This window comes from Fukomys damarensis, unplaced genomic scaffold, assembly GCF_012274545.1.
Source record: "Fukomys damarensis isolate Sample0158 unplaced genomic scaffold, DMR_v1.0_HiC HiC_scaffold_23, whole genome shotgun sequence".
Taxonomy (NCBI): Eukaryota; Metazoa; Chordata; class Mammalia; order Rodentia; family Bathyergidae; genus Fukomys; species Fukomys damarensis.
Window position 1 is genome coordinate 34,382,667 of NW_022900935.1, and position 23,281 is coordinate 34,405,947.

General features: G+C 46.9%; 1 protein-coding gene across 1 annotated transcript in view; it reads right to left on the reverse strand.

Annotated features, from left to right (window-relative positions):
* Window positions 1–23,281, reverse strand: part of C8b (complement C8 beta chain) — a 38,003-nt gene that overhangs the window by 2,200 nt on the left and 12,522 nt on the right. Inside the window, exons 3-11 of the mRNA XM_010603633.2 lie at window positions 23,085–23,226; window positions 21,004–21,145; window positions 19,557–19,689; window positions 17,566–17,763; window positions 13,576–13,816; window positions 11,991–12,119; window positions 8,978–9,141; window positions 2,142–2,295; window positions 794–862 (exon numbers count right to left, since the gene is read on the reverse strand). Of these exons, the coding sequence (XP_010601935.1) occupies window positions 794–862; window positions 2,142–2,295; window positions 8,978–9,141; window positions 11,991–12,119; window positions 13,576–13,816; window positions 17,566–17,763; window positions 19,557–19,689; window positions 21,004–21,145; window positions 23,085–23,226 (1,372 nt within the window). The remainder of the gene's footprint in view (window positions 1–793; window positions 863–2,141; window positions 2,296–8,977; window positions 9,142–11,990; window positions 12,120–13,575; window positions 13,817–17,565; window positions 17,764–19,556; window positions 19,690–21,003; window positions 21,146–23,084; window positions 23,227–23,281) is intronic.

A 23,281-nucleotide genomic window follows, 5' to 3' on the forward strand; every position in this document is an offset into this window, starting at 1 on the left:
CAACTACCTATGTATAAAAAAGTGTGCAACTGGCCAGGGCTGTATCTCAGCGGTACAGAGCCTGCCCAGCAAGTGCGAAGCCCTGAGCTTGATTCCTGGTACCAAAGAAAAAAAGGAAGTGTCCAATAAATGTGTTTTATTGAATGTTCTATGTCTATTTTTAAGAGGATCATCAAAATGTCACAGAGCAGAATAAAAGGGAGAAAGGAAGAAGACATTGAGAGCTCTTAGATAATAAACTGGCCAAAGAATTTTGGAGCTGGAAGGGAACTTTAGTGTAGCTTTTCATTTATTAATTCCATGCATATCACTGAACGGGGACAGAGACCAATGGGACTTGATCCCTGCTCACAGCGGCAGAGGACATGGGCTTCTCCCCACCCCAACAAATGCACTGTGCTGAGAACCATGATAAATATATTTCAAGGTCCATGGGCACCTACAGGAGAAATGAATCAACTCCACTTGAGGGTTTAAAGGGATTTTAACAGAGGTCATCAGTGCTGGATTTTGAGGGCTGAATATGTGCTAACTAAGTAGAAAGAGTTTAAGTATTCCAGAAGGACCCGAAAAGGACTCGGAACTACCATGCACTGGCAGTCCTGTGACAAGAGGGAGTCTTGGGTGTGAAATAATTCAACACAACAGCAGAAGCCAGGATGGATCACCTGCTTCCTGGTGTCCAGCCCCCTACTCTATCCAGCACCCCCACCTTGTCTTTTTTTTTTTTTAACTTATTCTCTGGATGTCCCCAGAGTTCCCATTTTTGAACAACCCTCATAAGGATCCTTACTTTTTCGGTTGGTGACCTCACAGGCTGGGCCTTGGAAACCAAGGGGGCAGATGCAGTCACAGCGAGATCCTAAAAGACCGAGAGAGATTGTGAACGTCACCACATGAATCAAAAGCCCTGTGGCTCAGCCGCACGCCCCATGAGGGTGATTCTATTAGGTGACCTCAGGGTAAAACACTGAACTGAAAGGTTTGCAGAGTAGGTTTAGTGCCCAAAATAACTACTCTTTTAGTGAGGGCCCTTTGCTCATTACAGGGTGTTTATTTCCATCATGGGGAAACACAAGGACTTGTTGAGGAAAATTACTTAGTAGCTGACATTCAGCCCCTATTTATAAGCTTTCAGGGTCAGAAGCTATGGCAGCTCCACTGAAGCCAATCATCATGATGTCCAGCTCTGTAGCTCATTGTCATGCCTCTGCGTGGGGACCTTAGGGTTGGGGAATGCACTACTCTTCAGCCTTAATTTTGGCCAGTTCTAAGAGTTTGGAAGTGATTCCTATGTTAATAGGTAACTTGTCACCCTGGAGTCCTGTCATCTGATCACACAGAATCTCTTTACAGAGTTGGCCTTCATTGGTCAGACCCTGGCTTCGTGTTCTCCTGCATCTCCATTTACAGCTGCAGGTGGGCTCCAGCTTCCTAGGTCCGGATTCTCACACAAGGCAAAGGGGACTTCACCCACCCTGGGCCCAAACCATGAGCTAAGAAGGTGACCCCACTTCTGCAGCACTGACCCTCAAATAGGGGCCCTGGGCTGATGGCAAATTCTAGGCCTTATCTCTACCCTCTACCGTGTTTGTTTTGCTCATATCCATCCTGCATGAGAAACTAGAAGTGAATTCCTCAGCACTTTGCTGAGAATCTTTCTCCCTGAGAACAGGTCTTTGCTGACTTCTTTGCTGGATTGCTACGTCCACATGGGCTGCAACTGTCTATAATCAGAGGACTCTGATGTCCTGGGGTGCTGGGCTGGACCTACCTCAGTGCCTTGCTGGTCCATACAGCAGGAGCAAGAGATCCCCATCTGCCACCCCTCTCAATCTGCCCTGCCTTCTGCAGTGACTCCACACCTGAGCCTTGAAGTCAGCACTCAAATTCTATTGGCTGATGCTTGTTGCTGCCTTCCAATTGGTCAGGCTCCCTGAATCCATGGCCACCACAAGCTCTCGGGTGGATTCAGACCTCAACTAACTGCTGCTGTCACCCACTGAGCTCCTGAGGCTGGAACTCAGGCATCCTGACAGCCAGAGAACATCCCCTAGCTGCCTCCATCCAGCCTTCTTGGGAAGCAATCAGCCTCCTCCAGCGAACAGCTTTCACAGGGACCAGCAGCCTGGTAATGGTACCTTTCAGGACAGGGACTCCGTTCCCATGGCAGGGGGCACAGTGGCAGGAGCTGACTTCGCTCTGGAACTCCTCCAGGGCCTGCTTCATGTGCTGTCTCACTGTGCTGGAGGAGGCAAAATCTGTGGCTGTCACCAGTTCATAAAGAGGCTCCACCTGGTGAGACAGGAAGAGCGCTGAGTTTGAGAGAAAACATTCATGAAATGAGGGCGGAAGCCGGGCCACACCGTGGTTAGGGGTTCAGGGCGTAGAAACCAGAGGTAATTCCTTGGGAACAGGAGGATGCCATGCTCCCCCACCCAATAAGCACAAATCAGCTCATTCTAGTTCAGCTCAACAAGCACCAAACAAGTACTAAGTGCTAAGCATTAAAGTTGGATACCAGCTAAAACCCCTACTCTTGAAAAACTCAGAATACTCAGAGACAAAACACTTGATAGGTGATCAGACCATATTTGGCTTAGGTTTTTTCCCACTCTGTGAAGGTACACAAAGTGAACATCATTCAGTAGCATTTTGACCGTTTCCTGGACTAGTGTTCAGCGGCACGATTCTCTCATGCAATGCTCTCGTGCAACAGTAACCGGACTTGAGTGAACGCAGCTCCTAGCTGGTCACCAACACCAGGAGCACTGGACGCTCCCCAATTCTGGGCTAGGATGGGCCTCAAGTTAGCTGTACCAGATGCATCTTCAACTTGCAATGGGTTTATCTGGACACAATCCCACAGTATGCCAAGGAGACGCACAGGGGCCACAGCCAAACTTTCAAGCTGGTGGAAGGGAGCAGGTGAGAGGGAAGGGGTTGGCGGTGGTGGTGAGGGAAGGGGCTGGTGTCCAGCAGCTCTTTAAATGTACTTTAGGATTACTGTCCCAACACCACTCTCCTCCACACCTTTCAGAATCGTTCCTGTCCCGCAAAAGCCACTGTCAGGAACCCTTTCCTGACCACCAAAGCTCCCCAGCACTTTCCCTCCATTAAACACTGTGGACAAATGCCAGGAGGTGGAGGCCTCTGAAGGCAATGCCAGTGGCAGGAATAGGGCCATGGCTGTCAAAACAGAGGAGTGTGAAGTGCAGTTGCCCACCCCTCCATGGAGGCAGCCCTGTGTGACAGGGATGTGGTGCCGTGGTGCCCAAAGACGAGGCCCAGAGAGGTCATTAAACGTGGGCTGCCTCTCTGGGCTGGCTCCAGCGTCGGCTCCAGGGCCGGGTTCCTCTCCAGATTTTGGTTACGATCCTGCCCCAATCCAGCCCTGGAGGGTTTAGGGTCCCTCTAAATGCAGGCAATCATGTCTAATAGAAGCCTCCAGTGGGAAGAAAATTGCTTCCATTTCTTAATGCATCTGAAGCTGACCTTCGCACCAGTGGGCAAAGCAAGCCCCTTGGTGGTCCCATTGTCTCACCGGCTTGTGGTCAATGAATTGATCCAAGGTCTGTTTGCAGAACTGTCCAGCCCACTGGCCACACACGGGGAGGGGCTGCCACCGCGGAGGGGCAGCTCCCTTTACTCCAGTGCAGAGTTCTTCCAGCAGCTCCTTGTGCTCCTCAGCACCTTGACATGCAGCCCTTAACCACCTTGGCCTTCCAGGAGACAGGCGCCAATAGCCGCCGGAATAAACCCTCCACATAAAGCATACTCCGGGAGCTGCATGGGGCTTTCTAATAGGATAGACTCTCCACTCACAAGGTAGCAATTATTGGCCCTTGTTTTCTGGAGAGCAGAAGTAACTTGACCAAGGTCACACAGCTCATAAAACAGTACTGCCAAGATTTTAATCCAAGGCCAGTGTTTTCCTACTGGTTCACGATGATGACTGCTGTATTGATAAATGGTGTGACGGTTCCCATGGCCAGTCTTGATCCCAGAGACGTCCTAGTTTTGCTGATGGTGGTGGTTTCTCTTGGAACTTAGCACCCATTCTACTGGACCCCATAGCTTCCCTTTTAACCTGAGCTAATATGGCACAGGCATTTTTTGGTTTGCTATTCCCTTTTTTCTAGCGTTTCCCCCTCTTTTCTTCCTTTCTTTTTTCTTTTTTCTCTCCTAGCCTCTTCCTCTTTCCTCTGTACCTTCCCCCACAAATGCTCAATGCTAAATATGAGGGTCTCTGGGTCCCTAGCAGCCCAGCTCCTTTGAAGGTTATGCTTATCACATTCCTCAAGGCGCTGTTGGGCAATCTCTATTAATGGCCATGCAGTTTTCCACAGCGGGACATGGTGCTCCTAGTGATGAGAAACAACTGTCACCATAGCTAGCATTTGTGGGGTGCTGCACTTCCCAGCTCACACCCATCATCTCACCTTCACTATAGCCTTGGGAGGTGGGCAGTCATGTTTCCACATTGCTCGGTTGAAAAGGCTGAGGGGCAGGGAGCTTAGGAAGTCTGATGAAGTTTACACATCCGTGAGTGGCAGAAAAGGTTCTGGGCTGTTCCTGTTGGATCTCTTTCCTTTCAGGATGTGGTTTTAGATCGGCGGATGGACAGATATTTGCACAGATCAGTGCATCTGTACGACCTTATAACACACTCTCTGCACTCATCATGAGTGTTTTGCCCTAGGATTCAGTACATTTTGAGGAAATGGCTCTCTCTGACCTCAGAGTAGCCTGCTGTTTGGGGGCGCCACAGTGGACTCAGCTCTTCTGCCCTCGAGCCTTTATGATGTTTCCTTTTTTTCTTTTCCCAAATGTCTTTATGCATACACCTTTACCAAGTTTTCAGATTAGTTCTCTAGCAGACTCTTGCATTTGGTGTTATTGAATTTTAAAAATGAGGTATTTGAAAATACTTTGGAGATATACACTGACATTCTTTCCCTAAAGAGTTGCACTGCATCATGTTCTTACCCCACTTTATAAAGGTGTCTGTTTCCTCACTCTCCATGCCACTGAGCAGTGTAGATTTCATTCGCTGTCAAAAGACAAGTGAACAATTGCATGGTGCTGCTACTTTAATTCTTTAAATTTTTTATTGCTAGAGAGGTTAAAATTTTTGCATGCACATTAACCAACTGAAGCTTGTCTATTTCCTTTGAAGTGTTTCTTCCTAATAAATGGTCATCATATGTTAGGGACTACCTTTTGGGCAAAATCTCCTTTTGGTGTGTTACCTACCATTTCCTTACACTGATAGTGTCCTTCTTTGAAATTCAGAATTTATTTTTGGAAGTGAAATCTGTCAGCCTAACTCTGACACTCTTTACTAGGCAAATGCTACATTATATTTTGAATCTTCTCTTGGATGGGGAGTATTTGATTTTAGAAAATCTTTGAGTGCCTAGCTTTCACAAAAAGCTATAATTCTGCAGAGGCAAGTTGATACACAGCACGACTACAATTCTTCAGAGGTAAGTCTGCACCTAGTAGCGCTGCAGCTCCTCAGCGATAGACTTGCACATAGTGGGACTGAGATTCCTCAAGTGCGGGTCTGCACATAGTAGGGCTACAGCTCCCTAGAGGCAAGGTTGCTCATGAAAGGGCTCCCTCCTTAAAGGCATGTGTGCCGTGTGCCTTGTTTTGGCCAGTGAAAAGTGAGCAGGAGAGGGTCACTTCTCTTGGAAGCTTTCAGTTCAAGGTGAGGTGATCCCAGGAGCAAATGCCAAGATAAAGTCCCCCATTGGAATCCCACATAAACACATGGACCCTCACTGTACATCTTGTGTAACTGAGGTTTGAGGGTTATTTCTCTGTATGGGAGCTCAGCATGCTGATCTCTGTGTGGGACCATTCATCACCATGTTTTTTCTTCTATCCTGGGCAATGCCCGTGCCCTGACCACTCTCTGCATCAGTCAAGCTACCTTGACTACACACAGAAATGCACGCAGAAGAGAGACATTGTGCCTCAGGCCACCAGTTAGATATAAGACACTCAATTACACTGGAATATCCAATAAACATCAAATACTGCTTTAGAGTAAGCATGTCCCATGCAATATTTACAAGTTGCTTACACTAAAATTAATCCCTGTTTATCTGAAATTCAAATTTAACTAGATATTTGCTAAAACTGGTGACACTTTCTTGTGTTTTGTTTTTTATCTGAAATTCAAATTTAACTAGATATTTGCTAAACCTAGTGACACTTTGTTTTGTTTTTTTTTTTTTTGTTTTTTTTGGGACAGGGTCTCACTATGTAGTTGAGACTGACCTGGAACTCACTATATAGCCCAGGCTGGTCTCAAACTCACAGCGATCCTCCTGTCTGAGCCTCCTGAGTGCTGGGATTACAGGTGTGCACCACCACACCTGGCTGGTGACACTCTTTGTGACTCCTTCATAATCTCTAAATGCCTCTGACATTCGTCACCCATTAACGACCATCTAACCCCGTAGCCAGCTCTTCCCTTTAGAGCTAACAGTTGCTGCTCTTTTATGTTCAGGCATTTCATGATGCAGACTTCTAAGACCAGTTTAACTTTTATTCCTGTTGGATATATTTGTTCTGAAAGCAAAACATTTCACCACGATGTGTTTCAGTATTGTTTTGTTTTGTTTTGTTTTCAGTACTTTTGCCGAGTTTTCAATGAGCTGTTCATTTTACATTATCTGCTCACAGAAGCCTCTCCTATTATACCCTTGATTAATGTGTCTTCACATTTAATCTTGTCTTTTTCTCAGGAGGAAGTCTTTGTGTTTTAGATTCCCACTTCTGTACTCTATCCATCATATTTCTTTTCTGTCATTGTTTTAATCTCTTTGTCTTTTGTTTCTGTATTATAAGAACATTTTTTATAGCACCTTCCACATCACTGACTCAATTTTCTGCGGTGTCAATTCTGTTCTTTATAGTTTCCAATGTGGGTTTTAATTCTGGTACTGTGCCTTTGGTTTCACATATTTAGCCACTTCCCTTTCATCAGATTAGTGTCTAAAGATCTCAGCTATTTTTATTTTATAAGTTCCTCATTTTCTTGAATATGTTACGATCACAAAGAAAATGCATTCTAAAATTTATTTTTATTTTCCTACCTTATAGACATGTGCTCACTTTCTGCATCTTGAACATAATTTCAATCTTTTGTGTTTTAACAAAAAACCCTCTGTATATGTTCCTTGCTATTTCTTAACTCTTCTTGGAACCAAGAGCTACCTCTTTCATTCTGGGTTCTTTGGTGGTCTCTTTCCCTGCCTATTTGGTGACCATAGAAATCGTGTCTCAGATCTCAATTTCAGAGGCTTGTTAATGTGCTCAAGCATTAGCCAACACTCTTGTATCTAGGAATTGCTTATCTAGTGGGCTAGAAAATTAATTGTCACTCCAGCTCCCCTGGTAAGCTGGCTGTGCCGAGAATTATTCTGAGATAATGGGAAGCCTTGTGCAGTTTTCTCTTTCCAGAGAGAGTGTGTAGAAGAAGGGACACCACCCGAATGTATGTTTTCAACACAGGTCCACAGGCTGGGGAGGTGCCAAAGGGCACAGCAGCTTCAACATTCTTGCTTTCCAACCCCCACAGTACTCCAGAAAACACTGCTGATTCTCTGAGTCGCCTTGGATGACATCTCATGCTTGGCATTTGACATTCCCAGTGCCCAGGCAGGTACCCTGACCTTACTGAATAACCTGGGCTTTCCCTTAGAGCTCAGCTTTAAAAAAACATACAGGGGAGAGTTCAGGAAAAAGTAAATCCAGGAAGCTATTTTCCCTGAACTTTCTGGTCTTTCTCCCACCCCATTGTGATGTCAGCCAACGAATATCACCAGGACATTGGTCCAGCCCAGATTTCTCTGGGGCTGCCCACATCACACAACTGACTCTGTCCCTCCTGCAATCATAGCAACTGTGCCCTGGGTGTCACTGCTGAGGCAGTGCAGAGGAGAGGCATTGAACGGCTGCTTTCTTGTTCTGCAGAAACTTTACATTGGACACATAAATAAAGAGACTGGGAAACATCCAGGTTCGGAAACTACAGAGACTCGTCAGGGTTCCAGCCTCTCAGGTCCCCCCTTTGACTGAAAAGGGGACTCTTGGGGGACAGATGATGACCCATCAGTGACTGTTCAGACACCTGCTAGAAGAGTATGGTGTAAGACAGGCTCAGGGAGCTGTGCTGAAGTCCCCACAGGCAAGGACACTATCTCGCTGATACGTATGACAGTGCTCTTCCAACAAATGTCTTTTTAGCTTAAGATTGCAAGTCTCCTCTCTTTTTTGTGACAGGTGGTCGGGATCATTATTTTTACTCACCGAGCCCACTGGATATTTAGAGGGGAGGGAAGAAGTCCACATCTCTTGTCTGGACCTAACAGACATTCGAGCAGCCACAGAGAGAGGCAACCTCTCTGACCCTTGATTTGTATCAGTAACGAAAGGAGGCAAAGAAACTGAACTTGCAGACCACTGAGAGGTGGAGATGTGATAACATTCCCACAGCCCTGCGTACAGGAGGTGCTCCAAACATGTTAAGTCATCATCATGATGAAGTGACGTCTTCTTTCAGAGAGTCACGCCTGTATGCAACTCACCATTCTGCTTTATTCCATTCTGCCTTACTTCATGTAACATACAGGAACTTAGTGACTATTTGATGGTTGAATGCACGAGCATTTAAACAAATGAGTGAGTGAGTGATTCTCTGATAAAAGAGCCAGAATATAAAGCCAAAGTGGCTAGAATCAGAAGCTGATTTTCTCCAACAATTTGGGGACCCAAGTGGGAAGGAGATGGGTCTCTGGGTGGGACTGAGCCACAGGTTCTAATCTGTTCATTCCGGGGATATTTTCTTCTATATAATGAATATGCCTTAATATTAGGGCTGTGTCTCATGGATCTGAGCTCCACATCCTGGCTCACTGTGGGCCCTCAGCATGGAGGGTGGGTGGTGCTGCTCTGGTACCTTTACTTTGACGATGGCCGGGTTGTACCACACTGCGTCTCCCCACTCCTGCATCAGGTCAGCCGTTGGCAGCTCCTTATAGACCAAGGTGGTGATGTGCTCATTCGCCCCTCCCCGCACAAGGGCCACAAAGTCCTCCACCATGGTGCTCCTCTTGTTCCTGTCTGAAAGGGGCATGAAAGAGCTGGAGGATCCCTTTTCACACCTTGGACTTTTCTGCAGCTCAACAATTTGGGTGCCAGGAGATTCATTGAGGTGGCCTGGCAGTCATTGGAGAACAAGAAGTGTTTCTGCCTACAAGGGAGCCAAGGGGCATGGAGCAAAAGGAAAGCTCAACTGGTCACAAATGCTGCCCAGCAAGAAGGGGCACTTGTTGTGAGCTTGTACAAGTGTCAGTCATGGACTTAGTGTATGGGATAGGGTGTAAGTACATAATGGATCATTAAACAGATGGATGATAGATAAGATTGGTAGATTTGACAGAAGACAGGTAACACATTGGTAAGTAGGTAGGCAGGTAGGTAGGCTGGTAGATAGTCCGGCTGTACTATTTTGTTTCATCTGACAGCAGTCACATGAGTGGAGTAGTATTAACACTACTTGACAAATGATGAAACTCACACCTGGAATGATTAAGTCACTTGTCTGGGCCTGTACAGCCAGCAACTGAAACAGCCACATTGTAAACAAAGCCTGCCCAGTTTGACAGCATTTGCTTCTTGGTCACACCGGTCCCCGGTGGTAGAGATGGTGGAGCTCATCTGAGGGAAAATGAGTCCCCCCGCCCATGGCCCGGCCCACTCACCCAAGCCTGCATCTCAGTTCTGGCTGTGTGTACTTTGTGTCTCAGACAAATCACTACTACAGTGTGGAATTTCTTTTCCCTCCATTCATACGGTGGACCCTCTGCATCCAGGTAAAGAATAAGTGGAACCATAACAATTAGTGATTATTGATCACTTATATCAGTCATTGGTCTACATGCTGTATATGCAGGAATGCATTTGATTTTCAATGTCCAGTAAGAACAAGATAACCTTCACTTTACAGATAAGAAAACCAAGAGTGGTGAAGGCAGTCCCACCCAGGCCCTAAGCTAGATCCCTGCTGTGTGTAGTACACCTTGTGGAGAATGAGTTGCATGTGTAATACATGCTTACTGGGTACTGATTCCTACAGAGTGATTATTAGCTTACCTTCCCATGGAGTTGTCCCAAAAGCCCCCAGTCACATCAGTGAGCCATTCCCATTCTAATTTGATGATGTAAGATGTTCAGAGAATTGATTATAAATACTTGAGAGAGGAAATGTCCCCAGTGACCATCAATAGGTGAGCAAAGAAAAGATGGTGTACTCATGCAGTAAGAGATTACGTAGCAATGGAAATGAACTAACTGTGGTTATATGCAAAAACATGATGTGAGATGAAAAATGTGGGACTAGAAAAAATATTGCATTCTATCCACACAAAGTGAAAAAAGAAAGCAACAGAAAGGCACATTGGTAAGTGACACACCTAAGTTATAAAATGCTAAAAAGAAAGGGACATATTTCACACAGAAGCAGGGGTGGTTATAGGTTATCTCAGAAAAGGAGAGGATGTGGTGTGATCAGCAATGGATGAAGGTTATTGAGCTGTATTCCATTTAATGAGCTGGAAGGGGAGTTACTTTATGAATCTTCTTCAAAGAGGACCTATTCTATGCACTCAGCTCACTGCAGTGAGCAAACAGTCAATATGGACAAGTCAGCCTCAAGTGCAAGAGGCTGCTACAGGATAGCAGCACCTTACTTTTCTCATTGCTGAGACAAAATACCTGACACTCAAAGTTTTAAGAGGAAAGGTTTATTTAGCTCACAGTTTGGAGGGGTTTCAGTTAATAGCTGGCTGACTCCAAGGCAGGGTGGCACAGTAGAAGGGCATTGCCAAGGAGAAACAGTTCATGGTTGGCAGAAGGCAGCAAAAACAGCAATCAGCAAGTGACAAGTGACCCCAGCAGCCCTCTTTCTGTCCCTCATAGTCAAACCAGGCTACCTGCCACCTTTCGGGGGGTAGCATTCACACCCAGTGTGAGTGGGGCAGCCTTAATCCTATCCTTGAACCAGGAATCAATTACAGCATCACATCCTTGATCCCAGCGTCAAACACTCTCGATCCAGCCACTTCCTAAAGCCCCACCAATGACTGAGTGAGGCTTAGAGTGACATCTAGATACAAGCCATAGCAAGCAGTTAATTTCTGTGGTGGTTGTGTTACTGTGTTTTGTTTCAGCTGTGGAACTCTTCACAGGTAAACTCAGGCACCAGCCCACCAGGTAGAGCAGGTAAACACAGAGCTCCATGGGGTGCAGAGAGCTCAGGACCAAGGCGCTGCTGATCAGCCTCCTTCCCACTCTGCCTGTTCAGTTGACTCCTGACTCCCTCTGTTGCCTCCAATCTCTGTGCTCCCAGACACCTTACTCAGTAGCTCTCCTGGTTCAATCCCCACCTCAGGTCTGGACTTTTTCGCCTTTCCGACTTTGCTACCTGACCTGTGACTTTTCGTGTTCCCTCATCTCTTCAACACCCCCCCTTCAGGGAGCCTACCTTCTTCCTCTTGCCTTATGCCCCAACACCTCACTTCTAGCCAGGCCAACTCAGTCCCCAAGCACAATGATATTGTTAGGTTGTTTTCCTGCCTGTAAATGACTCTGACATTTTAATCCTCAGGTTGTAATTCCCATAATTTCTCCTCCAGGAGGTCCTCCCTGAGGTTCCAGCTGGACAGGGCCTTGTTGTTACCTCCTCCATTGCTTACCTATTTCATGTGGGCACAGTGAGGATAGGAAATCAACAGATTCATTTTTGTATACTCAGCACACAGTAGTGGCTTGGTGGATTTTTACCATCTGGGTTATTATTTTAATTGAAATGCCCTGATATGTCCAGTGCTTAGCTAAAAGGAAGGCAGGGACCAGAAGCATCACAAATGGAGAAAGTACAAGCACAGAGGGCACATAGCCCTATCTCGTACCTTTTATTTCATTCAGGATGTTCCTACATTTGTCTTCTGACACACCCAGTTTGACATAGACTCCTCGGATGTCAGCACCAACTCGGAAATCATATTTGGCACAGTTGTGGATGTCATTAAGGGAATAATCTGAAGGAAGCGAGAAAAGAGGTCAGTGACCTCCATGGTAATTCACTCTGTCCCCTTTCCTATGTTTGACTCTAGGGGCCTAACTCTTCCTGGCTGTCCCAGGGACTTGGGTTGTAATAAATGGGTACCAGCCTGCTGACAAGAAGTGCAGGTAGCTATGGGGCACCAGAGTAAGGGCCGCATGGAGATAGCACTGTTTCCTGTGTTAGCCTCCTCCCAGAATGCTTGCTGCCTTCATGAAGGGGATGTACTCAGTCATCCTCTAAAAGTATGTCTCCTTTATAGGTCTCTTTGCAAATCTGTCCAGCAAGGGTAGTGCAGCTGTAACCCTCCTGAATTCCTTGATCGCCCACAGGGAGCACTTTTCAAATCCTTGTTACAGAGAAAGATACCCCTGATCATGACAAGACCAAGGTCACACTGACACAAATTTACATTACATACCATGTCCTCTTTCTTGTAAGAGTACGGGGTCTGTGAGAGCCCTGGCTCTGCCCCTGTAAACTGTGTGACCTACAGCAATTCACATAGCCTGAAAAGTGCTGGGTAGTAGGGCAGAATACTGGTCTGGAAAGCAGGACTCGCACTCAAGACTGGCATTGATGATAGTTGGAAGGTCCTGGGATATCTGCATGGAAGATGCATTCTAAGGCCTATGGGTTGTATATTAGTCTGAAGGCTATGGTGATAATCTGGGACCTTGTTCCAGAAAGTATAGTCTGTGGATAAGCAGCACCAGCATCAAAAGCAAGCTTGTTAGAAATGCAGCATTTTGAGGCTCTTCACAAACCCAGCCAATCAGAACCTACCTCTACTCTAACTCAGATTCACATTAAATTTTGAGTGTCATGGGATGATTATTTGGTGGTGACACTAAAAACAGAACATATAATTTGTAAGTAAAGTGGACAAAACTTGCTAATATATTGGAAGGAAAGAAAAATAAGATTAGAGTCTTAGGTTTTTGGCTTGAGCCACTATTTGGATGGTCAAACTACTTCTGAGATGTGGATGACATGGAAGAACCATACTTGGAAAAGAAAACCAGAAGTTCTCTTTGTGTGGTATGCTAGGCTTGTGGTAGTTTGACCTTGCTGTGGAGTTATGAAGGAGATATTTTAAAAACATAAACTTTTGGAAGCAATCTAGGAAGGATAATTTAGGAGCTGCCTGCTTGTTGACAGCACTTAATGGCCTGGCACAGGGTGGGACTGGACAGAGATAGTAAGAGAAAACAGCCCAGTCAGAGAGCAAGTCTGGGAGCACTAAGATTGACAGTTAAAAAGAGAAGGAGGAGGAGGAGGAGGAGGAAGAGGATGAGGAGGACTCTGCAAATACACCTGAGAAAGTACAGCCAGGTAGGCAGAAGGAAAACCAGGAGCACAACTTGAAAGTTTCCCTCTAATAGCAGGATGAGACTCACCCGATCAGGAAAGCGTGTCCCTTGGGCAGTTACCTGCTCGCTTTATGGCCTCTTGGTTCATCACAAGTGTGTACTCATAAACACCCCCGAGCACAGCCTCTGTGATGTAGTGGGTGCCAAAGTCCCGCAAGAGATCTCTGTACTCCCCGTAGCTGTATTCCAAGGGCAGCTGCCTGACTCTCTGGAGGAATTCATGGTGAAGCATATGGCTTCTGGGCTTCAGCTTGTAATGTGCCACATCAAGGTCAGAGCGTGCATGCAGAAACTTGCTTTTCTAAATGAAATACCAACGTGGGAAAACCAGACCTTTAAAGTTAGGAATCTGGAACGAGAAGATGAACTTTACAAATATCATCCAATGTGTGTGGCCCAGGGTCATCACTCTTATGATTCCTTTAGGATATTTACAGGAAGATGGTCTCTTTGACAAGCTTTCAATTCCTGTAAGTATTACAATGTCCTTTTCAGCTTAGAAGAGCTCGCTTGAATTCCCCTTCGTAGTACAGCAAGTGTTCTGCAGGGCAGACAGCAACAGGCAGGATAGGCCAGAGGTGGCCCAGAAGCACAGTGGCTGCTCCGACAGAAGTCAGCTTCAATAGCCTGCAATCCCAACCCGTTTTCTTGTGTTTTTTAAATTCTGTGAAGAAAAGCTACTCAAGAAAGACTAGCAGTGGTCCTACAGGATGGTTCAACGTGGTACTGTGTGGCAGGATCAGGAAACTGCAGCCTGCACAGCAAATCCAGTGCACCGTCTTGGTCTTGTAAATAAAGTTTTATTAGAACACAGCAATGCTCCTCCATTTCTATATTGTCTGCAATTGTGAATTGCTAATGTCACACTGTAATGGCGGGGTGGAGGAGCTGCAGCAGAGACCCTGTGACCCTGTAAAGTCTAAAATATTTACTATCTGGTCTTTTATAACCAAGGTTTAATGTCTCCCTGAGGTATGGGGTAAACTGAAAGTAAGCAATACCTGATGAAATACTTTAGCAGGTGTTACAACTCGAGAGAGGGCCTACACTGGGGTGCAGGGAGAGGAAAAGGAGAAGGCAGAAATGTCTATGAGGTAGATTCTGCTCCAATTCTAAACCTGTCAGCTCTATACAACCATTTGCAGGCTTCTTCTAGGCCCCCACTTTGCTTCCTGCTTGCTCTTCCACCATTCCAGCCCAGCCCAGAAGCTCATGACTCTTCCTTCTGTCCTACCCTGTCCATCTAGGGACTCTGAATGACTTTTCCAATCTTTTGGACCAGGGATTCTTCACTCTTGGGCCACAGATTGGTACCAGCTCATGGCCTATTAAGAACCAGACTGCACCATAAGACGTAAGACCGATGTAAAGAAGCTTCCGTGGTTTTTACAGCCATTCCCATAGCTGGAATTTCCTGCCTGAGCTCCTCCACCTCCTCTCAGGTCAGCAGTAGCATTAGATTCTCACAGCCCTACTGTGAACTGCACATCCCAGGGATCTAAGCTGTGCGCTGCTTTGAATTACCCCTAAATTACTCCCTCCATCTGCAAGCCCATGGAAAATTGTCTTCCAAATGGAGGGTACACTCGTATCACTGTGCCTGGTGATTCGCAGTAAGCATTGTTATCTTTGGAAAAATCTCTCATGGATGTAATTTAGGCTGACGTATCTTTAGACGAGCTGCCCTAACTGATCTCCTTCCTTTCTCAAGCCTGTTTGAGCCCCAGTTGACATCCTGACACTGATAATATTATGATGATGTCTCCGCAGACTTCAAACCCTGTGCTGCTCCACTATTGCTTTCAGAATAAAACAACTCCCTTACTTTGAATATGCGCCCTGCACAGTCTCCATCCCCAGCAGCCTCACTGGCTCCAGCTCCTACAGTGTTGACTCTTCCCTTCCCAGGTCCTGCCATTCTCCCCAGCCACACTGCATATCCCTGTTCAAGCAGCTTTCCAGTGCTCCCCACACCTGCCTTTCCTTTCATGGTATCACTGTCCACAGGGCCCTCCTTCTGCCTGAAATGTTCTTCCTTCCCTTTTAGCCAGGCTCACACTCTACTTACCTTCCAAATCCCTACTTAGCCCCTGACTCCTCTGGGATACGTCCCCAGACACGCACTCCTTTTCTAAGACCAAACTTTCCTTTGCTTGGATTTTCTTTTTTTTGAGACAGGGTCTCACTATGTAGTTGAGACTGACCTGGAACTCACTATGTAGCCCAGGCTGTCTTGAACTCACAGCGATCCTCCTGCCTCAGCCTCCCGAGTGCTGGGATTACAGGCGTGCACCACCACACCTGGCTCAGGCTTTCTTTGTAGCCTACACCATGCTGTGCTACAACTGACATTAAAAAATAAGAATGGCAAATCCACTCATGTGCTTACTTCTCCTACAAGACTGTGAACATGAAGAAAAGAACAACTTAGTATAGATTTCATAAAGAGCTGGAGAGAGTAATTTGAGGTTACCCAACACGAAGAAGTGATACACGTTTCAGGAGATGGACATGCTAATCGCTTCAACTTGATCATTATACCTTGTATACATGTGTCCAATCATTACACTGTATTACATAAATATGAACAATTCTTAAAATAATGAAAGTTGTGCTGGGCAAAAAGAATCTCACGATATGTGTCTTCAGGTCTGGAGTCTCTGGTGCAGCGCCCAGCACTCTGTTAGCATGGATGAGAACCAGGCGTGCGAGGAGGAAGGGAAAGAAGAAGAGGAGGAGGTGAGAGAGCAAATGCATGACACCCACTGTCCTCCCTCCTCACAAGGGATACTCCTTTCATTCCATCACATCCTCCCATGAGCTCAGTCCTGAGCATCTATGAAGGGCCTTTCTTGTTTAAAGATAACGAAAATAGCCGCGGCCCTCCAAGGACTTCACAGCCTAGAAGACGTTCATTTTTCTCCTACGGACCATCGTAGGCTTCCAGTCTTCATCTCTTCCTATGCCTCCCTGGCTATTTCTATTACGTCACTCCTGTGTTGAACACTCTCAAAGGCCAGAGAATGAAATGCACCACCGTCCCCTGGAATCCAGGGTTCCTCAATCTTCCCAACACCACAGCTTCCCAGTGCAGTTTCTCCTCTTCTGCCAGGTCATTTGTCCTTCACTGTTTGTGTAACAGGAGTGGTGGCGTGCTTAGAAAGGTGTCACAGAAACACCTCTCTAGCAGCTCACATACACAAAAGGCAAGTGGGGAGACGGGGAAGCTGGTTGGGCAGAACAAGAGATGCCTGAGATGAAGTAGGAGTTGGGGCAAACAACTGAAGACTAATATTGAAGAACTGAGTGACCAAAATGAAATGAGAGCCAAATATGATTCTACAGCCTGGAAAACAGAAGGGAGAAATGCCATCGACACAGACTGCAAATTCAGGAGAAAGCCTTTTCAGTGAGTGGGCAAGGCCTTCTGGTGAGGTGCTCCAAAGGACGAATGGTACAGGTTTGGAGATCAACAAAAAGGGTAGAACCAGCACTGATGGCTCATGGCTGGACCCTCAAGGGGACAGGCAAGTCAGAGAGTCACCGGGGAGATGGTGGAGTAAGTAGGAAAGATGACGGCCACAAATTAAATAAAGACTAGCATAGACATTGACTCAAGAAGGAAATTGGTTAGGGAGCAGAAACAAAGCAGGAGAAAGGGAAGAACAATTGTGCAACTCATCACATGCCCTGAGAAGTCAAAGAGGTCATGGGTGACCTCCCAGACAGGTGTTGGGGACAGAAGTCAAATAAATGGTACTGAGATGAAAAATATCCAGAGATGTTTTGTTCTGACACCTTCAACTTACTGAAAACCAGAGGAAAGTGCTTATTAAAAAACAGCATAAATGATTATGGAAGACCATCTTTGCTTGGTTGCTGTAAAAAGTAAGGTAATCTAAAGCCAGGCTACTTTTTAATGAAAAGATTTTCAAGATAACAGAAGTGATATGATTATCTATGCTGGGAGTCACGTGGAGTATGGACATCGGTGGGTGTGAAATTTCAAAAGAATACACACAAACATAAAAGCAATAAAAGCTTACTTACAGTATGAGAGAATCGTTTGATTCTGCTAATATAATGCTTGCCTTGATCAGTTTCCTCATTGACTCCAAGTTCAAATACTTTAGGTATTTTAAAACCAAAGCTGAAGCTAGCTTTGCTAGTTGTTTTCTCTGTGACATTGCGTTCAAAATCTGCATACGACTCATATTCTGTGAGTGTGAATTCATATTTGCCTTGAGTCTGAAGGAAAAGAAGAGAAAATGTTTTTTATTTCCTTTGACTCAGATCAATTGAGCGGGCATCCCCTGTATTCTTACTGTGTGCTGGAGCTGGACTCAGTGCTCTGGACACAGAAGAATCAGGGCAGTGGAAATGCTAGGGATATTTTGGGCTTGGCTTCCATATAGCCATGGAGGTCGGAAAGAGCAGGATGTGTTCTGGGAGGCACAACAGTGCTTTTGTGATAGAATCAGAAGATGCAAGAGTGAGAGGCATATAGCAGGGTTGTGGGAGACTGCCGAGGCTGTGGATTATGTGCTGATGTGTGGGCTTATGCAATGGTACCCCAATGGAGGAAGTACCTGGGCCCAGGAAGGTCATTCTGCAACTGCACGAGGGCTGGATTGGCAGGGGTGAGTTCAGAGACAGATGAGCCAATGACAGGTAGTGCAAGTACTGTGGGTGATGGGTGAGGGGGATCTGGTCAAAGGCAGCAGTGGGGGGATGCGGTGGCAAAGCAGAAAGTTGCATCTGAGAGAATTTAGGAGAGCTGTATGAGCCTCAAGTGACCAGACTAGAGTTAACTCCACCCACTCCCATGGGCTTCCAGATGCCCGGAAGTCCTGCAGGAAGGCATAAGGCTGAGGATGGGAGCATCAGCCATGCAGGTGAGGTCTGAGAGGTACTGTCTCACTGCCCTTTTCAAAGTGGCTGATTTTGGACTGCTACTCAGCCTCAGCTTCTCCATATGTGAGACAGACCTGGCCATCATCCCTCCTATGAGGCCTGCTCTGAGGACTGAGCTTATGCAGTAAAGACCCACACAGTGACTGGGGCGGTACTCAAGGACCGCTGTCTATGAGGAGAGGAGGCTGAGCCTGGGGTAGGATCTGCTCTAGCCTAGACTAGGTGCGGTTGCTCTGAGGTCCAAGGCTGTGGAGGTGAACTAGGTGCCTGCTGGAAGACGTGCATCATCCAAGGCTACTCTTTCGCTTTTATTGGCTAATGAGTATTGGGGCTTAGTGGGCAGGAAGAAGGGACGGAGGAGGAGGGTAGCAACCCAACCTGGAGAACTGGGCACTTTGTGAACGGAAATTGTCATCAGGCTTGTCTAGTCCAGCCGCCTCACTCACAGATAAGGAAACGGAGGCCTGGATTGGGAAAGGAACTTAGCCTAAAATAGAGGAGGGACCCTCACCCGGTGGCAAATGTGTGTGTGTCACAGTAACACAATCTCTGCTCAATCCCACTCTGTGAGATGTGCTCCTAAATTTGTGTGTAACTCACAGCACAGGTTACATTGGTGCCTCGCTTTATAGCTTGAAACACTTACAACTATGGCTGGTTTGATAGGCAGGTGCTTGGCAGTGATGGCAACAAGAAGGGTTAGCTCAAATGGAGGGGGACTCACTTTTAAACCAGGAGCTGTGCTGAGCACTCTAATGATCGAATCTCCCTGCAGGTAGAACCATTACGACTCCCAGCCTAAGGATGGAGAAGCAGCAGCTGAGAGAAATTTGAAATTGGACAGATAGCAAGGGGATAGCTCCCAGACTTGTGGGACTCCAAACCCCACGCTGTGCTTCTGTCTTCAGGGTGGCCGGTGATGTCATTGTTGGTGGCATTCCTGCTACTACAGTGCCTACCACTGTCACTGCTGAGAGCACGTCCTCCTCAGTCCAAGGTCTACAGGAAAGGACGACCCGTGGGACACAGGAGGAGAGTGTGATGTGCCCAGAGTCACTCCGTAGGAGGCTGCAGGTCCCCATCTAATATTCCCCCCCCGCCCCACAGTGGCTCCCGCTGTCCCTTACCTGTGCGGTGTAGCTCTCCACATTGTATGGCTTCCTGAACCTCGTGTTCTGGATGTAGTGGGCAGAGCATCCACCAGCATAGTACCTGTGATCTAGAACAGGGCCTTCCAAAGTGTTGGTGAACAAATTTATCCTGTAGGGAGGGCACAGCGATGATGAAATGGTCACGATTCCGGGCTGTAGCCCCTGCTGAACCCAAGCGGAACCCTTGTGTCTCCAGGCACAGGGCCCTTGGCATCTGGCTCCAGCCGGCTTCCCAGCTTCACTGTGGCCCACTCCCGACTCACCCATACACTCTATGCCCTAGTCCTCTGTTTTCCTCCAGCCTGCTCTGCTCCTTCTAGGGTGGGTGCCTCTCCACTGCCTATTCGTATCCTGCCTATGGCTATGGGTGTGGCTGCTGCTGTTCTCTGGCTGTGTGACCCCTGAGCTCACTTAGATATTCAGGGCCTCAGTTTCCCTACCCAGGAGGCAGGGATCATGATAACTACCTTATAAGGTGGTTCTGAGAAAGCTCTTCTGGCTCTGGGTAAAGAATCTCTCTCTGAGATCTGCTCTTTGGTTAGAGGGGGGGTGAATTCCAATCAGTGTCACTGTTCTTCTCCTTCCCATGCTGTTTTACTTAATGATGATGATGATTTTTTTTCACAGTACAGAGACTGTATCCAAGGCCTTCCCACTGAGCTACATCCCCAGCCCTTTTTTACTTCTCATTTTGAGACAGGGTCTCTCTCTAAGTGGCTAAGTTGCCCAGGCTGAGCTCAAACATGTGATTCTCTTGCCTCAGTCTCCCAGAGTGCTGGGATTACAGGTTTGCAGTACCCTGCCCATTTTGCAACAATGATGACTTTTAATGCTTGTGAGGGGAGGGTCTTGCTTCTCCACCTGCAGGCTGAGAAGCTGCAGAAAGTAGCCTGAGAGCAGGGTGGACGTCAAGCCAGTCTGGCCCCTCCTAATCTTGCTCCTCTGTCCCCATCAACTCAGAGATCCCAGCAGATGGAAACAAGACTTGGAAGACAGACACACCTGGGAAGCCCACCCTCCCCTAAGCACTTAGCATCCTCTGCTCTCCCTAGGGATGCAGAAACAGATACAGCATAAGTGCAAGTTGCCAACAGGCCTGCAGGGGAAGTGCTTCCGGACAACCTGGTGTCACATCACCAGGCAGGGATAAAGATTCATCCCGGACCTCAGAGCAGCCTCCACAGTTTCCTTGCACAGCTCTGTCCCAGCGTCCACAGCCAGACCACCTGTGGTGGCCCAGGTCTGTATGGGACGCGCTTTTGGAGTCATGCACAACTGTCCTTAGAGGGCAGCGAGGGGCACCCACTTACACCACAGCCCTTTTTTTGTCAAAAGGAACAGACCAGCTTGCTCCTGCTCTGTTCTCCAGAATGCCACTTCATCTGGTGCCTTTCCATCCACACGGCAAAACACAGCAGCTTACCCACTGGCCAGACGGTCAATTGCCCAGTATTGCTCCATTTCATTCTGGCATTTTTTATAAATTCTTTTACAGTTTGCCTCATCCGACTGGTCTCCACAGTCATTGTCCCCATTGCAAAGAAATCTGCGGTTTATGCACCTCCCTGGGGTGGAGAAAGAGGGCTGCTTGGTCAGGAGGCTCTTGAGAGAGAAACTATCACAGCAGAAGCACTGCTAGGTGCTAGATGCATCATTAGCCTCTCGTGTTGGTTTGATTACTTCTTGCATATCAGGGCAGATTGACAGTAGCGCTAATGGTTTATTCCTCCCTTGCTGTGTCTCTCCAAAAGAAGCCAGGGTTTTTTTCCTAAAAGCATAGGAGGGAGACTATTTGGAACCATTGAAGAAGAGGAAAGGGAAGCAAAGGAAAGGGCCTATAAGCAAAGAGTAAATGTCAAGACAGAGGCCATAGGAGCTTCTCTTCCCGAGGCCTCAAAGAGCTGGGTTTAGGGGATCCAGTTAGCAGCACTGGCTGAGCCCCCTTGTATGAGTCACCAAACCTGCCTGCCTCCATTTCTTCCTGTAGAGAACGGGGAAGCCCTCACACCCATCTCCTACGTCATGGTGAATGTGAATGAGTGCATGAAATAGTACCGACTCATAGTAAGGGCTTTGCTATTATCGCTTTTGTGGGCCAAGTGCACATTGCTAGCAAACATTTGCAGCCAGCCAGATAAGATCAGAAACTGTAACTGTCTAATCACACAGCCTTCAGGACCACGGCTGTTTGGACTGTGAAAAATTATTCACATCACTTTTGCCTCCCCTAAACTTTTTTTTCCCACTGACTTGACTTTCTTTCTTGTTTGTAAACTATTGGAGGATAAAGCCCATAGAATAAGTGGCCCCATCTCCCTAGATGTATTGTTCATGGTAAACCACTGTTCTGGGGATGTTAACAGCAGAAAAATAATGACCCGGTCTTCAAATTCTTCTTGCAAGGCATTTAAACTAGAGCCTGCACGAATATCCATTGCGGCTCTGGCCCAAATCATGGAACACTGGCCATTATGAGTCCATGGGTACACTGTAAAAAAGTCTCCCAGATTTATTGGATGGAAGTTTGCATTTGCGGTAGGCCTAGAAAATGCTCTATGAATCCTTATCTCTTTTTGAAAGATCTTGAAGCAAATCCACATGGAAAGAGTGAATGTAAAGAGTTGCAACTCCCATTGAGATAATTTAGTCCAAGTACCCTTATTTCTGACCAGAGACTTGGAGAAATGGGGAAGTACATACTTACTTGGATTAGCTAAATGGATAAGTTGGAAAGACAGCTGTTTGCTGAGTCCCACAGCGGACAATTCTTCCTTTGTGTGCTCGTCCCTTCCTTTTGTCAATCTGTCCTTATTATTTTCACCCACTCCAGTAAACAGTAAGTTTACTAACTGTGTCACGCATTAGGGATTTACTCTGGATTTGGTGATGCAGAGATGCACATGACAGGGACTATCTCTCCAGAGACTTTTCAGAGATAAGTGATCAGATCACCTAGTTAAACAGAATGGAGAAGCCTAGGGCTCTGAGAGAGGGAGGCAGCGAGAGAGTGGAGCAGAGCTCACAATGCACAAAGAGCTAAGAGCACCGGAATCTCCTATCAGCCAGGCTTGTCACATGCTAACATCACCCTTGATGGAAAATCAAGAGAGTCGAAATGCAGAAAGTTAGGTGCGTTCACCTAGATCCCAACGTCAAAATAAGCCATGACTCAGGAGTTGTGATTCTAGAACATATACTTTTGATATCAATGCATGTCAACAGAGTGCCGAAATTTCTAAGTGCAGTTCTTCCGGATGCCTGCTATGTGACCCTGGATAAGTAACCTCTCTGAGTCTCAATTCCTCAGGTGGTAAAAAGGGGATCAGAATGTTCCTATACTGTAGGAACTTTTCATGAACCAGCACATGGGAAAGGAGGTCAGAAACTGCAGGAGACTCTGACCTGCTCTATGACCCTGATGAGCACCACTCATGGCTCATCCCTCCCTCACCTTCCCCTTCGTCTCCAGCAAGAACCTCCACCCTGACTTCTGTGCCTGCTTACCTGTCTGTGCACACAGGAAGCCTTCACATCGCACTTGATTTCTGCATGGTCTGCTGGCAGCACAGTCTTCCACATCCTTGTCGGGGAAGGTGCACGGTTCCCCATGGAACTGAGAGGGCTTGAGCAAGTACGCATGTCTATACTGCAGCGGAGAGGACCAGGATGAGCCAGGTGTGGGGCTGCAGCCACCCCAGCCG